At 45.4% G+C, this 22,784-nt stretch overlaps 1 protein-coding gene across 1 annotated transcript in view; it reads right to left on the bottom strand.

Annotated features, from left to right (window-relative positions):
- Positions 1–22,362, bottom strand: part of tspan2b (tetraspanin 2b) — a 31,775-nt gene extending 9,413 nt beyond the window's left edge. Inside the window, exons 1-2 of the mRNA XM_014147593.2 lie at positions 22,103–22,362; positions 2,478–2,580 (exon numbers count right to left, since the gene is read on the bottom strand). Coding sequence (XP_014003068.1) covers positions 2,478–2,580; positions 22,103–22,171 — 172 coding nt within the window. The 5' untranslated portion in view covers positions 22,172–22,362. The remainder of the gene's footprint in view (positions 1–2,477; positions 2,581–22,102) is intronic.
- Between the last annotated feature and the right edge of the window lie 422 nt (positions 22,363–22,784).

The raw sequence follows: 22,784 nt of genomic DNA, 5'->3' as shown, positions 1-22,784 counted from the left end.
ATCGAACAATACACACAAAAGTAAAATAAATATATAAATATTATATAGAGCAATGTCTGAGTGGCATTGACTAAAATACAGTAGAAACCAGTATAGACATATGAAATGAGTAAAGCAGTATGTAAACATTATTAAAGTGACTAGTGTTCCATTTATTAAAGTGGCCAGTGATTTCAAGTCTATTGACACAGGGCAGCAGCCTCTCGGTGTTAGTGATGGCTGTTTACCAGTCTGATGGCCTGGAGATAGACGCTGTTTATCAGTCTGATGGTCTGGAGATAGAAGCTGTTTATATGATGTTGAGATAAACAGCTTCTATCAGTCTGATGGTCTGGAGATAGAAGCTGTTTATCAGTCTGATGGTCTGGAGATAGAAGCTGTTTAACAGTCTGATGGTCTGGAGATAGAAGCTGTTTATCAGTCTGATGGTCTGGAGATAGAAGCTGTTTATCAGTCTGATGGTCTGGAGATAGAAGCTGTTTAACAGTCTGATGGTCTGGAGATAGAAGCTGTTTATCAGTCTGATGGCCTGGAGATAGAAGCTGTTTTTCAGTCTCTCGGTTCCAGCTTTGATGCACCTGTACTGACCTCGCCTTCTGGATGATAGCGGGGTGAACAGGAAGTGGCTCGGGTGGTTGTTGTCCTTGATGATCTTTTTGGCCTTCCTGTGACATCGGGTGGTGTAGGTTTCCTGGAGGGCAGGTAGTTTGCCCCCGGTGATGCGTTGTGCAGACCTCACTACCCTCTGGAGAGCCTTACGGTTGTGCGCAGAGTTGGAGGCGTGCCACGCAGTCGTGGGTGAACAGGGAGTACAGGAGGGGGCTGAGAACGCACCCTTGTGGGGTCCCAGTGTTGAGGATCAGCGGGGTGGAGATGTTGTTACCTAACCTCACCACCTGGGGGCGGCCTTTCAGGATTCCATATGGTGTTAAATGCTGAGCTGTAATCAACGAACAGCATTCTTATATAGGTATTCCTCTTGTCCAGATGGGTTCCCTAACAGTGTGCAGTGTGCAGTGTGATGGCGATTGCGTCGTCTGTGGACCTATTGGGGCGGTAAGCAAATTGGTGTGGATCTAGGGTATCAGGTAGGGTGGAGGTGATATGATCCTTGACTAGTCTCTCAAAGCACTTCATGATGACAGAAGTGAGTGCTACGGGGCGATAGTAATTTAGTTCAGTTACCTTTGCTTTCTTGGGAACAGGAACAATGGTGGCCATTTTGAAGCATGTGGGAACAGCAGACTGGGATAAGGATTGATTGAATATGTCCGTAAACACACCAGTCAGCTGGTCTGCGCATGCTCTGAGGACGCGGCTAAGGATGCCGTCTGGGCCGGCAGCCTTGTGAGGGTTAACACATTTAAATGTCTTACGTCGGCCACGGAGAAGGAGAAGCGGGGGGCCCGCAGTCCTTGGTAGCGGGCCGCAGTAGTGGGACTGTATTATCCTCAAAGCGGGAGAAGGTGTTTAGTTTGTCTGGAAGCAAGGATATCAAATAGCTGACAGTGTGTCTGTCTATAGACTAACTAACCATATAGACGAACAGTGTGTCTATAGACTAACTAACCATATAGACTAACAGTGTGTCTGTCTATAGACTAACTAACCATATAGACTAAGTGTGTCTGTCTATAGACTAACTAACCATATAGACTAACAGTGTGTCTGAAGACTAACTAACCAGAAAAGTGTGTCTGGTTAAGACTAACTAACCACATAGACTAACAGTGTGTCTATAGACTAACTAACCATATAGACTAAGAGTGTGTTGGACCATTCCTGATACACACAGGAAACTCTTGAACGTAAATGTTCTTGACACACTCAAACTGGTGTTTTGTACACTGCGTACTATTTCATACGACCGGACATGCAGATATGCATCTGTTGGTCGCAGATAACCTTTAAAAAGAAAGATAAGGGCGTGTATCAGAAAACCAGTTAGTATCTGGTGTGGTCACCATTTGGCTCTTGCAGCGCGACACATCTCCTTTTCATAGAGTTGATCAGGCTGGTTACATGAGGTCTACGATTGTGAGGCCGGTTTGACGTACTGCCAAATTCTCTAAAACAATGTTGGAGGCGGCTTATGGTAGAGAAATGAACATTAAATTCTCTGGCAACAGCTCTGGTGGACATTCCTGCAGTCAGCATGCCAATTACACACTCCCTCAAAACTTGAGACATTTTACAGTGGCCTTTTATTGTCCCCAGCACAAGGTGCATGTTGTGTTTATATTTCTGTTCAGTATAGGGGCGACAACGCTGTTTTTCATACAGTTTATAAACAAACACTTTTGTGACCTTATTGAAATTACAATCCTCACCGTTTCTCCCCGGGGCCACTTTCAGCCTCTCTGACATTATGTCACTCCTCCATGCCCATTGGTTCATTTATAGGCCTCCTCCAGTCCCGTTGGCTAACTCATACATCCCCTCCCTTCTGATTGGCTGATTCCTGTCCCTGTACTCACCATAAAAGAAGGTGTCTGGCGCTCCGTCTCCGTTCAGCAGAGTGACGGTCTCAGAATCGAACCGCAAACACAACCCAACCGCAAGGACCAACGAGCCCATCAACTAGTGGAGAGAGAGAGAGAGAGCGAGGAAGGAGAGAGAGGAGAGAGAGAGGAGAGAGGAGAGAGAGAGAGGAGAGAGAGGAGAGAGAGAGGAAGGAGAGGAAGGAGAGAGGGGGAGAGGGAGAGAGAGAGGAGAGAGGGAGAGAGAGAGGAGAGAGGGGGAGAGAGAGGAGAGAGGGGGAGAGAGAGGAGAGAGGGGGAGAGAGAGGAGAGAGAAAGAGCGGGGGAGAGAGAGGAGAGAGAGAGGAGAGCGAGAGGAGAGATAGTTAGAAGGCTATTTGTGTCTTAGTCACATTTTCCCCTCAATAACAGACCATCAGCATCCACCGACTCTCCACCCCCTCTACACCCCCCTACACCCCTCTCCACCCCCTCTCCACCCCCCCTACACCACCCCCTACTCCACCACCCCTACACCCCCTCTCCACCCCCTCTCCACTCAGGCCTGGTCTAGGGCATTTCCACGGCAACGGAATTACACTTTCATTTGTTCACTTTTTAAAAACGTATGCCCAAAAATTTTTTTAAAATAAACAAAAACATTGATTCCAAAAAGTTTAACAAACCATACAACTCTATGGACAGGGACTACTTTGATCAATTTACACATGCATTTCATATTTAGTGGATGAACTGCGACGATGCAAAGTTTGGTAACAGAATTAATGATCACACCTTGACAGGTTTTATTTTGGTTACTGAAATACAGTAGGTGAAGTGCATTTACACCCGGTAACGGAATTACATCGCGGGTCCCTGATCTGTAACTATACAGAAATGCATAATGAGGACCGTGAATATCGTTCTCTTCATGGTCATTTGGGGGTCGACACACCGGCTACTGCGGAAGGAAGTCATTACAATAAACAACACCACATTTGGTTGGTCCAGAACAGACCGATCTGAACCAGTACAGTATAGTAGTACAGTATAGTAGTACACTACAGTATAGTAGTACAGTATAGTAGTACAGTACAGTATAGTAGTACAGTATAGTAGTACAGTATAGTAGTACAGTATAGTAGTACACTACAGTATAGTAGTACACTACAGTATAGTAGTACAGTATAGTAGTACACTACAGTATAGTAGTACAGTATAGTAGTACACTACAGTATAGTAGTACACTACAGTATAGTAGTACAGTACAGTATAGTAGTACACTACAGTATAGTAGTACAGTACAGTAGTACAGTAGTTTAGTACAGTAGTTCAGTAAAGTACAGTAGTTCAGTAAAGTACAGTATAGTAGTACACTACAGTATAGTAGTACACTACAGTATAGTAGTACAGTACAGTATAGTAGTACAGTACAGTAGTACAGTAGTTTAGTACAGTAGTTCAGTAGAGTACAGTATAGTAGTACACTACAGTATAGTAGTACAGTACAGTATAGTAGTACAGTACAGTAGTACAGTAGTTTAGTACAGTAGTTCAGTAAAGTACAGTATAGTAGTACACTACAGTATAGTAGTACACTACAGTATAGTAGTACACTACAGTATAGTAGTACAGTAGTTTAGTACAGTAGTTCAGTAAAGGACAGTACAGTAGTTTAGTATAGTACAGTAGTTTAGTATAGTACAGTAGTTTAGTATAGTATAGTACAGTAGTATAGTATAGTACAGTACAGTAGTTTAGTACAGTAGTATAGTATAGTATAGTACAGTAGTATAGTATAGTACAGTAGTTTAGTATAGTATAGTAGTTTAGTATAGTACAGTAGTTTAGTATAGTATAGTACAGTACAGTAGTTTAGTATAGTACAGTAGTTTAGTATAGTACAGTAGTTTAGTATAGTACAGTACAGTAGAGTGCAGTACAGTACAGTATTGTACAGTAGTTTAGTTTAGTACAGTACTTTAGAACAGTAGAGTAGTTTAGTACAGTACTTTAGAACAGTACAGTAGTACAGTACTTTAGAACAGTACAGTAGTACAGTACAGTAGTTTAGTATAGTACAGTACAGCAGAGTACATCAAATACTTTTTGGGAGGGATAGAGGAGAGCAGTGTGTGTGTGTGTGTGTGTGTGTGTGTGTGTGTGTGTGTGTGTGTGTGTGTGTGTGTCGTGCTGTGAGGTTTATTAAACAGTGGAAATATCTGGCTGGTTGTTAAGGCCTTTTTATTGAGGGAGTTTTACACTGTAGACTTTACATTAGGGTAATTTATATCAGCATAGAGAGAGAGAGAGAGGGGAGAGAGAGGGGGTGTAGCTCTAAGGTCTGTTATAGTGGGTTATCAGCAGAGAGAGAGAGGGGGGGAGGGGGGGGAGAAAGGGGGTGTAGCTCTAAGGTCTGTTATAGTGGGTTATCAGCAGAGAGAGAGAGGGGGAGGGGGGGAGAAAGGGGGTGTAGCTCTAAGGTCTGTTATAGTGGGTTATCAGCAGAGAAGGAGGGGGGAGGAGGGGTGTAGCTCTAAGGTCTGTTATAGTGGGTTATCAGCAGAGAGGAGAGGGAGGGGTGTAGCTCTAAGTTGTTATAGTGGGTTATCAGCAGAGAGAGAGAGGGGAGGGGGAGAGGAGCTGGTAGAGGGGGAGAGGGGGGAGAAAGGGGGAACAGCCTCTTGTACGATGTTGTTTAAAAAGGGGAGAGAGAGAGAGAATTGTTAAACAACATCATACAAGAGGCTGTTCTCTCTCTCTCTATATATATATATATACACACATATATAAACCGTTCATGTCCTTTATAGAGGGGCTTAGCTACAGACAATGCTATGTCTAAATACAGCTAGGTGCGTCAGCCCCAAGGGGTTTTACTCTCACGTCTGACGGCATTAAAACACACCCAGTCCTCCCCCACGCTAACTCTGCCACCACCGCTGAAGAAAATAGGGGAAACACTAACGCGTGTGTTTTTCATCTCCTAAAATGGGCACGTTCATTCAGTAGCCTTCAGCAGTGTGTCAGAACTACAGCTGAAGTCGGTAGTTTACATACACTTTAGGTTGGAGTCATTAAAACTCGTTTTTCAACCACTCCACAAATTTCTTGTTAACAAACTATAGTTTTGTCAAGTCGGTTAGGACATCTACTTTGTGCGTGACACAGGTCATTTTTCCAACAATTGTTTACAGACAGATTATTTCACTTATAATTCACTGTATCACAATTCCAGTGGGTCAGAAGTTTACATACACTAAGTTGACTGTGCCTTTAAACCGCTTGGAAAATTCCAGAAAATTATGTCATGGCTTTAGAAGCTTCTGATAGGCTAATTGACATCATTGGAGTCAATTGGAGGAGTACCTGTGGATGTATTTCAAGGCCTACCTTCAAACTCAGTGCCTCTTTGCTTGACATCATGGGAAAATCAAAAGAAATCAGCCAAGACCTCAGAAAAAGAATTGTAGACCTCCACAAGTCTGGTTCATCCTTGGGAGCAATTTCCAAACGCCTGAAGGTACCATATTTATCTGTACAAACAATAGTACGCAAGTATAAACACCATGGGACCACCAGCCGTCATACCGCTCAGGAAGGAGACGCGTTCTGTCTCCTAGAGATGAACGTACTTTGGTGCGAAAAGTGAAAATCAATCCCAGAACAACAGCAAAGGACCTTGTGAAGATGCTGGAGGATACAGGTACAAAAGTATCTATATCCACAGTAAAACGAGTCCTATATTGACATAACCTGAAAGGCCGCTCAGCAAGGAGGAAGCTACTGCTCCAAACCGCCATAAAAAAGCCAGACTACGGTTTGCAACTGCACATGCGGACAAAGATCGTACTTTTTGGAGAAATGTCCTCTGGTCTGATGAAACAAAAATAGAACTGTTTGGCCATAATGACCATCGTTATGTTTGGAGGAAAAAGGGGGAGGCTTGCAAGCTGAAGAACATCATCCCAACCGTGAAGCACGGGGTGGCAGCATCATGTTGTGGAGGTGCTTTGCTGCAGGAGGGACTGAAGCAACATCTCAAGACATCAGTCAGGAAGTTAAAGCTTGGTTTTACAAATGGACAATGACCCCAAGCCTGGCTGGCTGGCTGAATTACTGACTGCCTGGCTGCCTGGCTGAATTACTGACTGCCTGGCTGAATTACTGACTGCCTGGCTGAATTACTGACTGCCTGGCTGGCTGAATTACCCATCGTGGATCATATTAGGGTTCAGTAGCCATCATGGATGGATCATATTAGGGTTCAGTAGCCATCATGGAAGGATCATATTAGGGTTCAGTAGCCATCATGGATGGATCATATTAGGGTTCAGTAGCCATCGTGGATCGATCCTATTAGGGTTCAGTGCCTTTCTCATAGACAGAGTTTTCACATTGTCGGGTCAGGTATTCAAACCAGTGACCTGCTGGTTACTGGCCCAACACTCTAACCACTAGGCGACCTGCTGGTTACTGGCCCAACTCTCTAACCACTAGGCTACCTGCCGGTTACTGGCCCAACGCTCTAACCACTAGGCGACCTGCTGGTTACTGGCCCAACGCTCTAACCACTAGGCTACCTGCCGGTTACTGGCCCAACGCTCTAACCACTAGGCTACCTGCTGGTTACTGGCCCAACGCTCTAACCACTAGGCTACCTGCTGGTTACTGGCCCAACGCTCTAACCACTAGGCTACCTGCTGGTTACTGGCCCAACACTCTAACCACTAGGCTACCTGCTGGTTACTGGCCCAACGCTCTAACCACTAGGCTACCTGCTGGTTACTGGCCCAACGCTCTAACCACTAGGCTACCTGCTGGTTACTGGTCCAACGCTCTAACCACTAGGCTACCTGCTGGTTACTGGCCCAACGCTCTAACCACTAGGCTACCTGCTGGTTACTGGCCCAACGCTCTAACCACTAGGCTACCTGCCGGTTACTGGCCCAACGCTCTAACCACTAGGCTACCTGCCGGTTACTGGCCCAACGCTCTAACCACTAGGCTACCTGCCGGTTACTGGCCCAACGCTCTAACCACTAGGCTACCTGCTGGTTACTGGCCCAACGCTCTAACCACTAGGCTACCTGCTGGTTACTGGCCCAACGCTCTAACCACTAGGCTACCTGCTGGTTACTGGCCCAACTCTCTAACCACTAGGCTACCTGCCGGTTACTGGCCCAACGCTCTAACCACTAGTCTACCTGCTGGTTACTGGCCCTCCACTCTAACCACTAGGCTACCTGCCGGTTACTGGCCCAACGCTCTAACCACTAGGCTACCTGCCGGTTACTGGCCCAACGCTCTAACCACTAGGCTACCTGCCGGTTACTGGCCCAACGCTCTAACCACTAGGCTACCTGCCGGTTACTGGCCCAACGCTCTAACCACTAGGCTACCTGCCGGTTACTGGCCCAACGCTCTAACCACTAGGCTACCTGCCGGTTACTGGCCCAACGCTCTAACCACTAGGCTACCTGCCGGTTACTGGCCCAACGCTCTAACCACTAGGCTACCTGCCGGTTACTGGCCCAACGCTCTAACCACTAGGCTACCTGCCGGTTACTGGCCCAACTCTCTAACCACAAGGCTACCTGCTGGTTACTGGCCCAACTCTCTAACCACTAGGCTACCTGCCGCCCTATCTGTTGTTTTAAATGATAGTGTCAATCCTTCAGAGGAAACCTATAGAAATATATATATATAATACAATAGACATGACCATTTAAGTTGCCATTGGACCGGCGGTCATCTTTGTGGAAGTAATTAGAAGTTGACGTTTCAATTTAAATCAATTCTATTTGTATGATTGACATGACATGACATGACATGACATGACCCTCTCCTGTATTCAACAGCATGTTGTGTCTCGACCGACACAAACACCTACGATTATGGAAAATAGGGTCCGAGCTACAACCTACGAAAATATGGGGGGAAAAGATATCGTTAAACGCATTTTTTAAAATAATTTTACGTTAAAATATATATATATTTTTTTTCAATGACTAATTAATTTAACTACACTGTTTGGAAACTTTTAATATTATATAAAAAGTCAACTGTATCTTTTCCAGTGATGAAGCATTGGATGAAGCATGGTGGCAGGTAGCCTAGCAGTTAAGAGCGTTGAGCCAGTAACTGAAAATATCGCTCGTTCAAATCCCCTTGCCAACTAGGTGAAAAATCTGTCGACGTGCCCGTTAAGCATGGCACTTCACCCTAATTGCTCCTGTAATTATGCTCTGGATAAGAGCGTCTGCTAAATGCAAATCATTTTATAACATTTTTGACATGCGTTTTTCTGGATTGTTATTCTGTCTCTCACTGTTCAAATAAACCTACCATTAAAATTATAGACTGATCCTTTCTTTATCAGTGGGCAAACGTACAAAATCAGCAGGGGATCAAATACTCCCCCCCCTCACTGTAAGATGCCTTCATTATGAAAGCTCTACACCACGAGATTCCAATCCACAAGGTTTGTTAACTCGAGGTTCCTCTGGTCTCTACCGAACTAGGTAAATCCACTTTACGTTTTTTTAAAAAGGACCCGATCGCTGGAACCCTGTCAGGGTCGTCGTTGGTAAAGGAGGACCAAAACGCAGCAGGTATGTGTATGCTCATCTTGACGTTTTAATAAATTCTAAATGAACACCAAAATAACAAAACAACGAACGATCAACAAAACAGTCTGGCAAGGCACAAGGCTAAACACAGAACAATCTCCCACAAATGACAAACACACCCTAATATATGGGACTCTCAATCAAAGGCAAATAGACAACACCTGCCTTCAATTGAGAGTCCCAACCCCAATTAACCAAACATAGAAACAGACACACTAGACTCAACATAGAATACATGAAAATCAAACAGTGCCCAAAAAACCCCCGGAATACTTGAATCAAATGCCCTTCTAGAAAAACACACCACCCCGAACCACATAAAACGAATACCCTCTGCCACGTCCTGACCAAACTACAATGACAATTAACCCTTATACTGGCCAGGACGTGACAAACCCACTACAAAATACATTTACAACTGGTTGTTCTGGTCACCGTCAGGTAATTAAACATATCGACGACCTTCTTACTGAAGAAAGTAATTTTTTCTCTATTGTATCTGATTTTCATTTGATTGTGTCTTATGAAAAATAAATACAACTAAACTGTAATGGTGGAGCATGCAAAAGGAGTCAACTTCGAGTACCTTTATCTCATGAATGTTTTGGCATTCAGGTCCAAAAAAAAGGCACTTTCTGAGCAACTCTACCATGGCCAAACATGTATGGAAAGTTGTGTTTAAATCAAAAGGGATGCTGTCAAAAACGGATTGAAATCACATGGATAAAACACACTCCACTAAAGCTAACGGCCAGGCTGCATGTTTTCCATCCGAAACCGTTTAAAAACAATTCATGACAACAATTTTGTGACGTTTTTGTTTGTTTCGGTCCCCCAGGGTTTTTTGTCTCCAGGCAAGCCGAAGTTCAGTAGTTCAGTAGTCTACGCCCCTTTGTCGGTGATTGGTCAACAGTAGGGGTTCTTCAAGGAAGTGTTTGTTTTCATTCAACGACGGACGACTAGTTTTCACGCATATTTTGTTCACCTGAGAAACACTGCACCAAACATCTTAATTAGTTGCACAATTTTACATCCAAGACCTCGGCAAAAACGTCAAAAAATTACAGATTTCGTGCACGAATTGTGACCATTTTGAGGAACATGCAGCACACATGCATACTGACGCTAAACACACACACTTTCATACGTTGCTGCTACAGCGCAGTGTGTCTATCCTGTTAACTAGTCACTTCACCCCTACCTATACGTACATATCTACCTCAGTTACCTGGTACCCCTGCACATCGACTCAGTACTGGTACTCCCTGTATATAGCCATGTTATTACCTGGTACTCCCTGTATATAGCCATGTTATTACCTGGTACTTCCTGTATATAGCCATGTTATTACCTGGTACTCCCTGTATATAGCCATGTTATTACCTGGTACTTCCTGTATATAGCCATGTTATTACCTGGTACTTCCTGTATATAGCCATGTTATTACCTGGTACTTCCTGTATATAGCCATGTTATTACCTGGTAACCCTGCACATGGACTCAGTACTGGTCCTCCCTGTATATAGCCATGTTATTACCTGGTACTTCCTGTATATAGCCATGTTATTACCTGGTGCTCCCTGTATATAGCCATGTTATTACCTGGTGCTCCCTGTATATAGCCATGTTATTACCTGGTCCTCCCTGTATATAGCCATGTTATTACCTGGTACTCCCTGTATATAGCCATGTTATTACCTGGTACTCCCTGTATATAGCCATGTTATTACCTGGTACTCCCTGTATATAGCCATGTTATTACCTGGTACTCCCTGTATAAAGCCATGTTATTACCTGGTACTCCCTGTATATAGCCATGTTATTACCTGGTACTCCCTGTATAAAGCCATGTTATTACCTGGTACTCCCTGTATATAGCCATGTTATTACCTGGTACTCCCTGTATATAGCCATGTTATTACCTGGTACTCCCTGTATATAACCATGTTATTATCTGGTACTCCCATTTTTTATTCACTGTGTATTATTGCTACGGCGTCTCAAGTAGGACAAAAAAATATATAAAATAAAACGGTTTACCCCACCCAGTCCACGACGCTACGGTTTAACCACCCAGTCCACGACGACGCTACGGTTTACCCACCCAGTCCACGACGCTACGGTTTAACCACCCAGTCCACGACGCTACGGTTTAACCACCCAATCCACGATGCTACAGTCCACGACGCTACGGTTTACCCACCCAGTCCACGACGACGCTACGGTTTAACCACCCAGTCCACGACGACGCTACGGTTTAACCACCCAGTCCACGACGACGCTACGGTTTACCCACCCAGTCCACGACGACGCTACGGTTTACCCCCCAGTCCACGACGGCGCTACGGTTTACCCACCCAGTCCACGGCGACGCTACGGTTTAACCACCCAGTCCACGACGGCGCTACGGTTTACCCACCCAGTCCACGACGACGCTACGGTTTACCCACCCAGTCCACGACGACGCTACGGTTTACCCACCCAGTCCACGACGGCGCTACGGTTTACCCACCCAGTCCACGGCGCTACGGTTTAACCCCAGTCCAGGCGCTACGGTTTACCCCCCAGTCCACGACGACGCTACGGTTTAACCACCCAGTCCACGACGACGCTACGGTTTAACCACCCAGTCCACGACGACGCTACGGTTTAACCCCCAGTCCACGACGACGCTACGGTTTAACCACCCAGTCCACGACGACGCTACGGTTTACCCACCCAGTCCACGACGACGCTACGGTTTACCCACCCAGTCCACGACGACGCTACGGTTTAACCACCCAGTCCACGACGACGCTACGGTTTAACCACCCAGTCCACGACGACGCTACGGTTTAACCACCCAGTCCACGACGCTACGGTTTAACCACCCAGTCCACGATGCTACGCTAGGCTACAGCAGAAAAGAGGGGCCAGTTTCTATTCCTGGACTAAACAGCTATTCCAATAGAGTTTTTCCATTGGACATGCTTATTAGTCCAGGACAAGACTTTATCTGTGTCCGGGAAACCAGCCCCTAGAGAGTGTCGTCTTTATTATTAATCTCCAGGGATGTCCAGAGTCAAGTGGGATTGAGATTACCATTAGGCTGCTACTACACCTTTACGTTAAAGACCCAAACTAGCAAAGATCAGTTCAATGGGAGCTTGCATTATGTACGTGGCCCGTCTAGCTGCCCGTCTAGCTGCCCGTCTAGCTGCCCGTCTAGCTGCCCGTCTAGCTCAAATTAGGACTTGGTGCTACATTATAGAAGAAGTGATAGAGACAGATTGGGGAGGCATCGTTCACATAAATGAACCCGAGTGTGTGTTTGTCACCTTTCAGGTCGACCTGACCCGTGGTCTGAGCTGAACGACTCTCGTGAGCAGGGTTTTTAAATTAGGAAAAATGTGGCGCCGAAAACGCAAGTCGAGGACGCAACGACGTGTGGCCCTTTCTTACCGAATTCTCATATGCACATGTTAGAATACCAGATTTACGAACAGCTAAAACACTAGCCTATGTCAATCTACTATACTAGAAAAGTTTAGACTACATATCCTATTGGTCAGTTTGTTGAGAAAGACAGACTATTCCAAAACAGACTCTGGGACAGTTGTGTAACGATAGATACATCCCCAAATTCATACAACCTGTAAACCTAAGCTACATAAGTAATAAATACATTAAAAAGCTATGAGTCTGATGCAACAGATCTGAACATTTAGTTTAAAATGTTGATAAAGTGGCGCCTAACACAAGGCAGTAGGGCCTAACAAGGCAGTAGGGGGCTAACAAGGCAGTAGGGGGCTAACACAAGGCAGTAGGGGCCTAACACAAGGCAGTAGGGGCCTAACAAGGCAGTAGGGGGCTAACACAAGGCAGTGGGGGCTAACACAAGGCAGTGGGGCTAACACAAGGCAGTAGGGGGCTAACACAAGGCAGTAGGGGGCTAACGCAAGGCAGTCATCTGGTATCTCCATCAGTGTTGAGGCTATACAGCTGACCAGTCCACTGGTATCTCCATCAGTGTTGAGGCTATACAGCTGACCAGTCCACTGGTATCTCCATCAGTGTTGAGGCTATACAGCTGACCAGTCCACTGGTATCTCCATCAGTGTTGAGGCTATACAGCTGACCAGTCCACTGGTATCTCCATCAGTGTCGAGGCTATACAGCTGACCAGTCCACTGGTATCTCCATCAGTGTTGAGGCTATACAGCTGACCAGTCCACTGGTATCTCCATCAGTGTTGAGGCTATACAGCTGACCAGTCCACTGGTATCTCCATCAGTGTTGAGGCTATACAGCTGACCAGTCCACTGGTATCTCCATCAGTGTCGAGGCTATACAGCTGACCAGTCCACTGGTATCTCCATCAGTGTTGAGGCTATACAGCTGACCAGTCATCTGGTATCTCCATCAGTGTCGAAGCTATACAGCTGACCAGTCCACTGGTATCTCCATCAGTGTTGAGGCTATACAGCTGACCAGTCCACTGGTATCTCCATCAGTGTTGAGGCTATACAGCTGACCAGTCATCTGGTATCTCCATCAGTGTCGAAGCTATACAGCTGACCAGTCCACTGGTATCTCCATCAGTGTTGAGGCTATACAGCTGACCAGTCCACTGGTATCTCCATCAGTGTTGAGGCTATACAGCTGACCAGTCCACTGGTATCTCCATCAGTGTTGAGGCTATACAGCTGACCAGTCCACTGGTATCTCCATCAGTGTTGAGGCTATACAGCTGACCAGTCCACTGGTATCTCCATCAGTGTTGAGGCTATACAGCTGACCAGTCCACTGGTATCTCCATCAGTGTCGAGGCTATACAGCTGACCAGTCCACTGGTATCTCCATCAGTGTCGAAGCTATACAGCTGACCAGTCCACTGGTATCTCCATCAGTGTTGAGGCTATACAGCTGACCAGTCCACTGGTATCTCCATCAGTGTTGAGGCTATACAGCTGACCAGTCCACTGGTATCTCCATCAGTGTTGAGGCTATACAGCTGACCAGTCCACTGGTATCTCCATCAGTGTTGAGGCTATACAGCTGACCAGTCCACTGGTATCTCCATCAGTGTTGAGGCTATACAGCTGACCAGTCCACTGGTATCGCCATCAGTGTCGAGGCTATACAGCTGACCAGTCCACTGGTATCTCCATCAGTGTTGAGGCTATACAGCTGACCAGTCCACTGGTATCTCCATCAGTGTTGAGGCTATACAGCTGACCAGTCATCTGGTATCTCCATCAGTGTCGAGGCTATACAGCTGACCAGTCCACTGGTATCTCCATCAGTGTCGAGGCTATACAGCTGACCAGTCCACTGGTATCTCCATCAGTGTCGAGGCTATACAGCTGACCAGTCCACTGGTATCTCCATCAGTGTTGAGGCTATACAGCTGACCAGTCATCTGGTATTTCCATCAGCGTAGAGGCTATACAGCTGACCAGTCCACTGGTATCTCCATCAGTGTTGAGGCTATACAGCTGACCAGTCCACTGGTATCTCCATCAGTGTTGAGGCTATACAGCTGACCAGTCCACTGGTATCTCCATCAGTGTCGAGGCTATACAGCTGACCAGTCCACTGGTATCTCCATCAGTGTTGAGGCTATACAGCTGACCAGTCCACTGGTATCTCCATCAGTGTCGAAGCTATACAGCTGACCAGTCATCTGGTATCTCCATCAGTGTTGAGGCTATACAGCTGACCAGTCCACTGGTATCTCCATCAGTGTCGAGGCTATACAGCTGACCAGTCCACTGGTATCTCCATCAGTGTTGAGGCTATACAGCTGACCAGTCCACTGGTATCTCCATCAGTGTTGAGGCTATACAGCTGACCAGTCCACTGGTATCTCCATCAGTGTTGAGGCTATACAGCTGACCAGTCCACTGGTATCTCCATCAGTGTCGAGGCTATACAGCTGACCAGTCCACTGGTATCTCCATCAGTGTCGAGGCTATACAGCTGACCAGTCATCTGGTATCTCCATCAGTGTTGAGGCTATACAGCTGACCAGTCCACTGGTATCTCCATCAGTGTTGAGGCTATACAGCTGACCAGTCCACTGGTATCTCCATCAGTGTTGAGGCTATACAGCTGACCAGTCCACTGGTATCTCCATCAGTGTTGAGGCTATACAGCTGACCAGTCCACTGGTATCTCCATCAGTGTTGAGGCTATACAGCTGACCAGTCCACTGGTATCTCCATCAGTGTTGAGGCTATACAGCTGACCAGTCCACTGGTATCTCCATCAGTGTTGAGGCTATACAGCTGACCAGTCCACTGGTATCTCCATCAGTGTCGAGGCTATACAGCTGACCAGTCCACTGGTATCTCCATCAGTGTCGAGGCTATACAGCTGACCAGTCCACTGGTATCTCCATCAGTGTTGAGGCTATACAGCTGACCAGTCCACTGGTATCTCCATCAGTGTTGAGGCTATACAACATTATTACACAATGGGATTGTTTCTTCTTCTCCTGGACAATTGGCCGGAACCAATTTTATTTATCGGCTATTACCGGCTAACGAAAACCTTCCTCGTGAGTCTAAAGTGTCACGGCAGCATGTACGTCACCGATTTCATCAGAGGCTGAGTTCATACACAGTGGCAACACTTTCTTCACATCCTGTCGCAGTGGCAACACTTTCTTCACTTCCTGTTGTGTGTGAGATAGAGAGCGAGAGAGAGAGCGCGAGAGAGCGCAGGTGCTTGGGGACAACCATATAAATCTAGAGTTGGTCTGGAAGTTGGCTTCTGATATTCTACCAATCCCAAGGGCAGTCTAAATCCTGTATTGATATGAATAAATAAAACATGTTGTTGCATCTGCATAACATTACTAGGTTACTTGTTAGTGCTCAGCGATTAACCCATTTTTTTTGGGGGGGGGTTTTATGAAAACAGAACTAACTAACCCACATCGGCTCAAATACTTGAATTCCATTTAGTTGTGTTGTTTTTTTTGTGTGTGAGCCCAACACGCCATTTCTCTAGAGAAATCAAATCATTCACGAGAGAAATGAAGTCAAGAATTTATGTGGGGATGCTGGGCTGCAGGGAGTTGTAGTTTTTCATTAAGCAAATATTCACACCTAGTTCAGCTCATAAACGTGGTAATTAACTACAAATGACCATAATCCAATTGCGCTTGTTCTTACAGATGGATACACTATTACGCTTGCTACTTAGATACACACAGACCGTATACGCCGCAGCGAGAGACGAATGTACACAACAACGAGAGAGGGAGAGGGAGTTTGTGAAAGTATGCCGTATCTAATTTGAAGAACAGCTCTGCAGCATACTAAGGCAGGCTAGCTATGTACACAACAACGAGAGGGAGAGGGAGTTTGTGAAAGTATGCCGTATCTAATTTGAAGAACAGCTCTGCAGCATACTAAGGCAGGCTAGCTATGTACACAACAACGAGAGGGAGAGGGAGTTTGTGAAAGTATGCCGTATCTAATTTGAAGAACAGCTCTGCAGCATACTAAGGCAGGCTAGCTATGTACACAACAACGAAGAGAGCTCTGGAGATACAGGGAGTTTGTGAAAGTATGCCGTATCTAATTTGAAGAACAGCTCTGCAGCATACTAAGGCAGGCTAGCTATGTACACAACAACGTATCTAATTTGAAGAACAGCTCTGCAGCATACTAAGGCAGGCTAGCTATGTACACAACAACGTATCTAATTTGAAGAACAGCTCTGCAGCATACTAAGGCAGGCTAGCTAAACAGGATGACTACAAACAGAGAGTACGAGGAGAACAGAGATAACGTGAGCTGGTTATCTGGCTGCTACTGTCTGAGCACAGATGAGATGACTTTAAAGCCGCACTATGCATAAATCCCTCCGACATTTAACTGGTTGTGAAAATTCAAATATTTAGCTTAATTTCAGTTTATGACAAAAATAAAAATAGTATAGTGTAGAGAATCATTGTACCATCTAAACCACTGGGAAGTATATTTTCCATAAGCAAAAATACTGTTGTTGTTTCAGCTAGTGTACAAAACACACAGTAAAAGATGCACGTACAAAACATAAGAACAGGAAGCATAGAAATAGCATAGAAATAGCACACATAGGACAGCTTCTTAGACTTGCAGTCAAGTCGAATGACAGATCTACAACTACATTTCTATGTCAATTTGGTCAGTTCGCCGCCCCCCCCCCCCAAAAAAAGTGACATATTGAGACTTTAAGGAATGAAAAACGACTATTTGTGCCATGCAACTTCTAAATAAGGGCATAACGTAGGCAGGGCCTAGAAAAAAAAAACAACAGTAGCCGCCGTTCAATACCTCCGAGTAATTTGGAATATTTCCATCATTTCTTGTTGTACTTTCTCGTTTATTTTTTTTGTAATTGATTATTTGTGTACCCGTTCGCAGTGGTCGAAATGGGCAGGAGCTCACATGAGCCGAGAACCGGCACCTCAAATGGTCTCAAAATGGCTCGTTCCTTTTATAGAACACTATAGCAGAGGGCTACTGCTTCAGCGCCCGTTCCTTTTATAGAACACTATAGCAGAGGGCTACTGCTTCAGCGCCCGTTCCTTTTATAGAACACTATAGCCGAGGGCTACTGCTTCAGCGCTCGTTCCTTTTATAGAACACTATAGCAGAGGGCTACTGCTTCAGCGCTCGTTCCTTTTATAGAACACTATAGCAGAGGGCTACTGCTTCAGCGCCCGTTCCTTTTATAGAACACTATAGCAGAGGGCTACTGCTTCAGCGCCCGTTCCTTTTATAGAACACTATAGCAGAGGGCTACTGCTTCAGCGCCCGTTCCTTTTATAGAACACTATAGCAGAGGGCTACTGCTTCAGCGCTCGTTCCTTTTATAGAACACTATAGCCGAGGGCTACTGCTTCAGCGCTCGTTCCTTTTATAGAACACTATAGCAGAGGGCTACTGCTTCAGCGCTCGTTCCTTTTATAGAACACTATAGCAGAGGGCTACTGCTTCAGCGCTCGTTCCTTTTATAGAACACTATAGCAGAGGGCTACTGCTTCAGCGCCCGTTCCTTTTATAGAACACTATAGCAGAGGGCTACTGCTTCAGCGCCCGTTCCTTTTATAGAACACAGAAGCTCTCCTGCACCTAAATGTAAAAAAAAACTGTCCAAGCACTGCATGACTCGTGACATTTTACTGCATTGTTTGGAGCTAGTAACATAATCATTTCACTGCACCCGTTATAACATCTGCTTAGCTGTGTACACAACCAATACACTTTGATTTGTGTGTGTTTACAGTAGAGGTATGTGGGGGGAGAAAAAAAAAAAGTAAAAAAAAAAAATCACAGCCAAGCCAGTGTAAAAACCATATTACAACCTACTGCATGTTGTGATAATTGTGTTGTTTGCTCTGTAACCCGTTCGTTAATAAGCCACAGTGATATACAATAAGGCCCGTGATAAGGCTTTATAACCCCTTCGTTAATAAGCCACAGTGATATACAATAAGGCCCGTGATAAGGCTCTATAACCCCTTAGTTAATAAGCCACAGTGATATACAATAAGGCCCGTGATAAGGCTCTATAACCCCTTCGTTAATAAGCCACAGTGATATACAATAAGGCCCGTGATAAGGCTCTATAACCCCTTCGTTAATAAGCCACAGTGATATACAATAAGGCCCGTGATAAGGCTTTATAACCCCTTCGTTAATAAGCCACAGTGATATACAATAAGGCCCGTGATAAGGCTCTATAACCCCTTCGTTAATAAGCCACAGTGATATACAATACGGCCCGTGACAACAACAAAAAGAAAAGTCACAAAGTGGCGGAAATATATTCAAAAGCACATAGCCTACGTTTGTTTCAACATCTGTCCGGTGAAGTCCACAATACAGATGTTGCATACAAACAGTTATATGGACCTGCAGCAGGGTCAAGCAAGTTCATGTTTTCAACAGTTATATTATGACCTGCAGCACGGCCAGGCAAGTTCATGTTTTCAACAGTTATATAGACCTGCAGCAGGGTCAAGCACGTTAATGTTTTCAACAGTTATATTATGACCTGCAGCAGGGTCAAACAAGTTAATGTTTTCAACAGTTATATGGACCTGCAGCAGGGTCAAGCACATTAATGTTTTCATGTTTTCAAGAAGCACATATACATGCCCGTCTGAAGTTTGCCAATGAACATCTGAATGATTCAGAGGACAACTGGGTGAAAGTGTTGTGGTCAGATGAGACCAAAATGGAGCTCTTTGGCATCAATTCAACTCGCCGTGTTTGGAGGAGGAGGAATGCTGCCTATGACCCCAAGAACACCATACCCACCGTCAAACATGGAGGTGGAAACATTATGCTTTGGGGGTGTTTTTCTGCTAAGGGGACAGAACAACTTCACCGCATCAAAGGGATGATGGACAGGGCCATGTACCATCAAATCTTGGGTGAGAACCTCCTTCCCTCAGCCAGGGCATTGAAAATGGGTCGTGGATGGGTATTCCAGCATGACAATGACCCAAAACACACGGCCAAGGCAACAAAGGAGTGGCTCAAGAAGAAGCACATTAAGGTCCTGGAGTGGCCTAGCCAGTCTCCAGACCTTAATCCCATAGAAAATCTGTGGAGGGAGCTGAAGGTTCGAGTTACCAAACATCAGCCTCGAAACCTTAATGACTTGGAGAAGATCTCCAATGCCACCCTCCTCTCTTTCATGTTGGCAAAACGGACTCATCCAGTCCACTTTTAGTTTCGTAGTCATAGGTTACCTAGCTAAAACGCTTGCTAACATGGTCAACATTGTGCTTCATAGTGTAACCGATGTGAAATGGCTAGTTAGTTAGCGGTGGTGCGCGCTAATAGCGTTTCAATCGGTGACGTCACTCGCTCTGAGACCTGAAGTAGGGTTTCCCCTTGCGTTGCAAGGGCCGCGGCTTTTGTGGCGCGATGGGTAACGATGCTTCGTGGGGTGTCAGTTGTTGATGCGTGCAGAGGGTCCCTGGTTCGAGCCCAGGTTGGGGTGAAGAGAGGGACGGAACCTACACTGTTACACTAGCATGGTCAACATTGTGCTTCCTAGCATGGTCAACATTGTGCTTCCTAGCATGGTCAACATTGTGCTTCCTAGCATGGTCAACATTGTTCTTCCTAGCATGGTCAAAATGCTTCCTAGCATGGTCAACATTGTGCTTCCTAGCATGGTCAAAATGCTTCCTAGCATGGTCAACATTGAACCAGCTGAGTTAGCTAGCTAGCATGGTCAACATTGAACCAGCTGAGTTAGCTGAGTTAGCATGGTCAACATTGAACCAGCTGAGTTAGCATGGTCAACATTGAACCAGCTGAGTTAGCATGGTCAACATTGAACCAGCTGACTTAGCATGGTCAACATTGAACCAGCTGAGTTAGCTAGCTAGCTAGTTAACGTGAGTCTGCATCTAAACTACATATTGAACTTCAAATCGTCTCTCAGGCCAGTGGCACAACATATTCATTCATTGTATGGTTACATCAGAATTACTTGAACAGAGAATTAAATCAAAGCCATAAGTCCAAATCCCCATCTTCATCCATGGCTTTATAGGAAAGGGCCGGTTTAGCAAACTAGCTACTGCAGGACATCAACACAAACAGACCAGAAACACACACGTTTTTCTGAAAATGATGTTTAAGCAAAGGAAGTAATTTGGTCTGAAGCCAAATCCAAACTGACCTCCCTTGGGGAATGTTTTGCTGCACCAGACCAACCAACAGTTGAGCACAGCTAATTATTTTTATACATTTTGTTTTGTATTAAAAGGAGACCAAACGCTTGTTGGCATCAATCAAGCAAATGCAACGGCAGGAAACAAGGTATACTATTTTGGTCCAGACAGCATCAGATACATGGCCTACACATACTGAGACAGACTTTGTTTCCCTCGATCGGATTATTTCTCCAGAGAGACTCAGACACTTGCGAATTGAATGGAAAATTATGAAAACAGAGACGAAAGATACAAAAAAAACCAACAACGAATAAAACTTTATTGGTCAAATATCTGGCGAAGTCTGACCATCCATGAATACACGCTACTGTGTATTGATCAAAATCAATCAATCAATCATATGTCTGTTTTCTAATGAATGACCCAGACAGAGACGGTGTTGTTCCATACCGCCCCGAACTCACTCCCCGAGGGGATTCGTTTACCTGGCCCGCGGTACACAGGGTGAGGAGTTTCCCGGTGGAAAACAATAGCGTTTGTTTTGGACTCTGGCTGCCTTCCGGGAATGAGCAACGTCTCTAAAGTCGGCTCAAAACAAACATAACGTAAAATCAGCACGTGGAGTGATGAATAGGATTAGGCAAATGTGTTTTCACATACAAAGGCGATTGCTTTTGATAGACGCTTCATCTGCCTTCACAATGAAAACGAGCTTAAATTCAAAACATGTATTTTATGTAATGTTTCTGGACGATGCACTTAGTGTGGTGCAAATGACTGTTTGATTTGAGAAGATCGCTACTGTCTCCCTGCTTTCGCCCTATGATGTGACGGGCCATTGCCCGGTTCAACCCGGGCCAGCGTAATATAACTCCCGCACTCTATCCTTCCGATGAGAAACACACCAAGGCTAGGGGAAAAGGGCGGATTTTCCTTCAGTGGAAAATGTGGTTTGGGACCGACGAGCCAAAGCTCAACCTCCTAGTAGTCACCCTTTCCATGCCGACGCGATTTACTTAATACACACGATGAATAAAGAGACAGAAATAGCCGAGGACGGGGGGGGGGGGGAGAGACTGAAATTAACCGGCAAAAATGACTAGAACTGAAAGGTCGCTATTCGCGAAGTAATGTTACAAAATACAAACAATAGGCTAAAAAAATAATTCTGCGGTTTGGTATGTCCGCATGGCGATGCAACATGCAGCTAACATAACATAACGTAACGTTATCTGCACCGTCCGCCGCATCGACACAACCGACCGCTTCATTCAAACACAAACTCACAACATATATCACCAAATAAATTATAAAAATACTGTATCACGACTTACCCAGAATATGAAGTTGAAGATGAACAGTAGATATTTTACACATTTCATTCCTCCTTCCACTTTCCCCATGTTGGCTCCCAAAAAAATGCGCCGCTAATTCACAAAACGTAAATCGGAGTTTGTTGATGTTCTTTCTCTCTTTTAAAAAAAAAAAATATGGTAAACAATATCGGTGCTGCTTTCAACAACATCAAGCCTCGCTGTCAGCAGAATGAAGCACCTGAAGATCCTCTCACTATGTTTCCAGACCGCCCATAATAATGTCGGGGGGAGGGGAGGGGGGAGTGGGGAGGGGAGGGGAGGGAGGGGTGGGGAGGGGAGAGAGGGGAGAGAGGGGGGAGGGGTGGGGGGAGGGGGGGAAGGGGGGGAGGGGAGAGGGGGAGGGGAGAGGGGGGGAGAGGGGTTCAGACACGGAAAGAACACGGCAGACACGCTGATTCCAGTCCAGTGACTGCATGGTTGATTCTGATTGGATATGAAGCTAGCTGGCTGTGTCCTCTCCTGCCTGGTTTGCTCTGATGGTGGTTAGTGCTTCACTTAGTTTTTCCTCAGACAGAGCTGAATCAGTGGCGATTTTAGCATGTAAATATTGGCGGAATCGATGCCAGCAAAGTCAGAGCACAACATTAATTGCACTATAACGGTGAAAAACGGTGCCCACAAACTGTTACGGCATACATAA

The sequence above is a fragment of the Salmo salar genome, chromosome ssa15 (assembly GCF_905237065.1).
Source record: "Salmo salar chromosome ssa15, Ssal_v3.1, whole genome shotgun sequence".
Lineage (NCBI taxonomy): Eukaryota > Metazoa > Chordata > Actinopteri > Salmoniformes > Salmonidae > Salmo > Salmo salar.
Note: the sequence above shows the minus strand (reverse complement) of the source record. Positions and strands in the feature narration are given on the sequence as shown.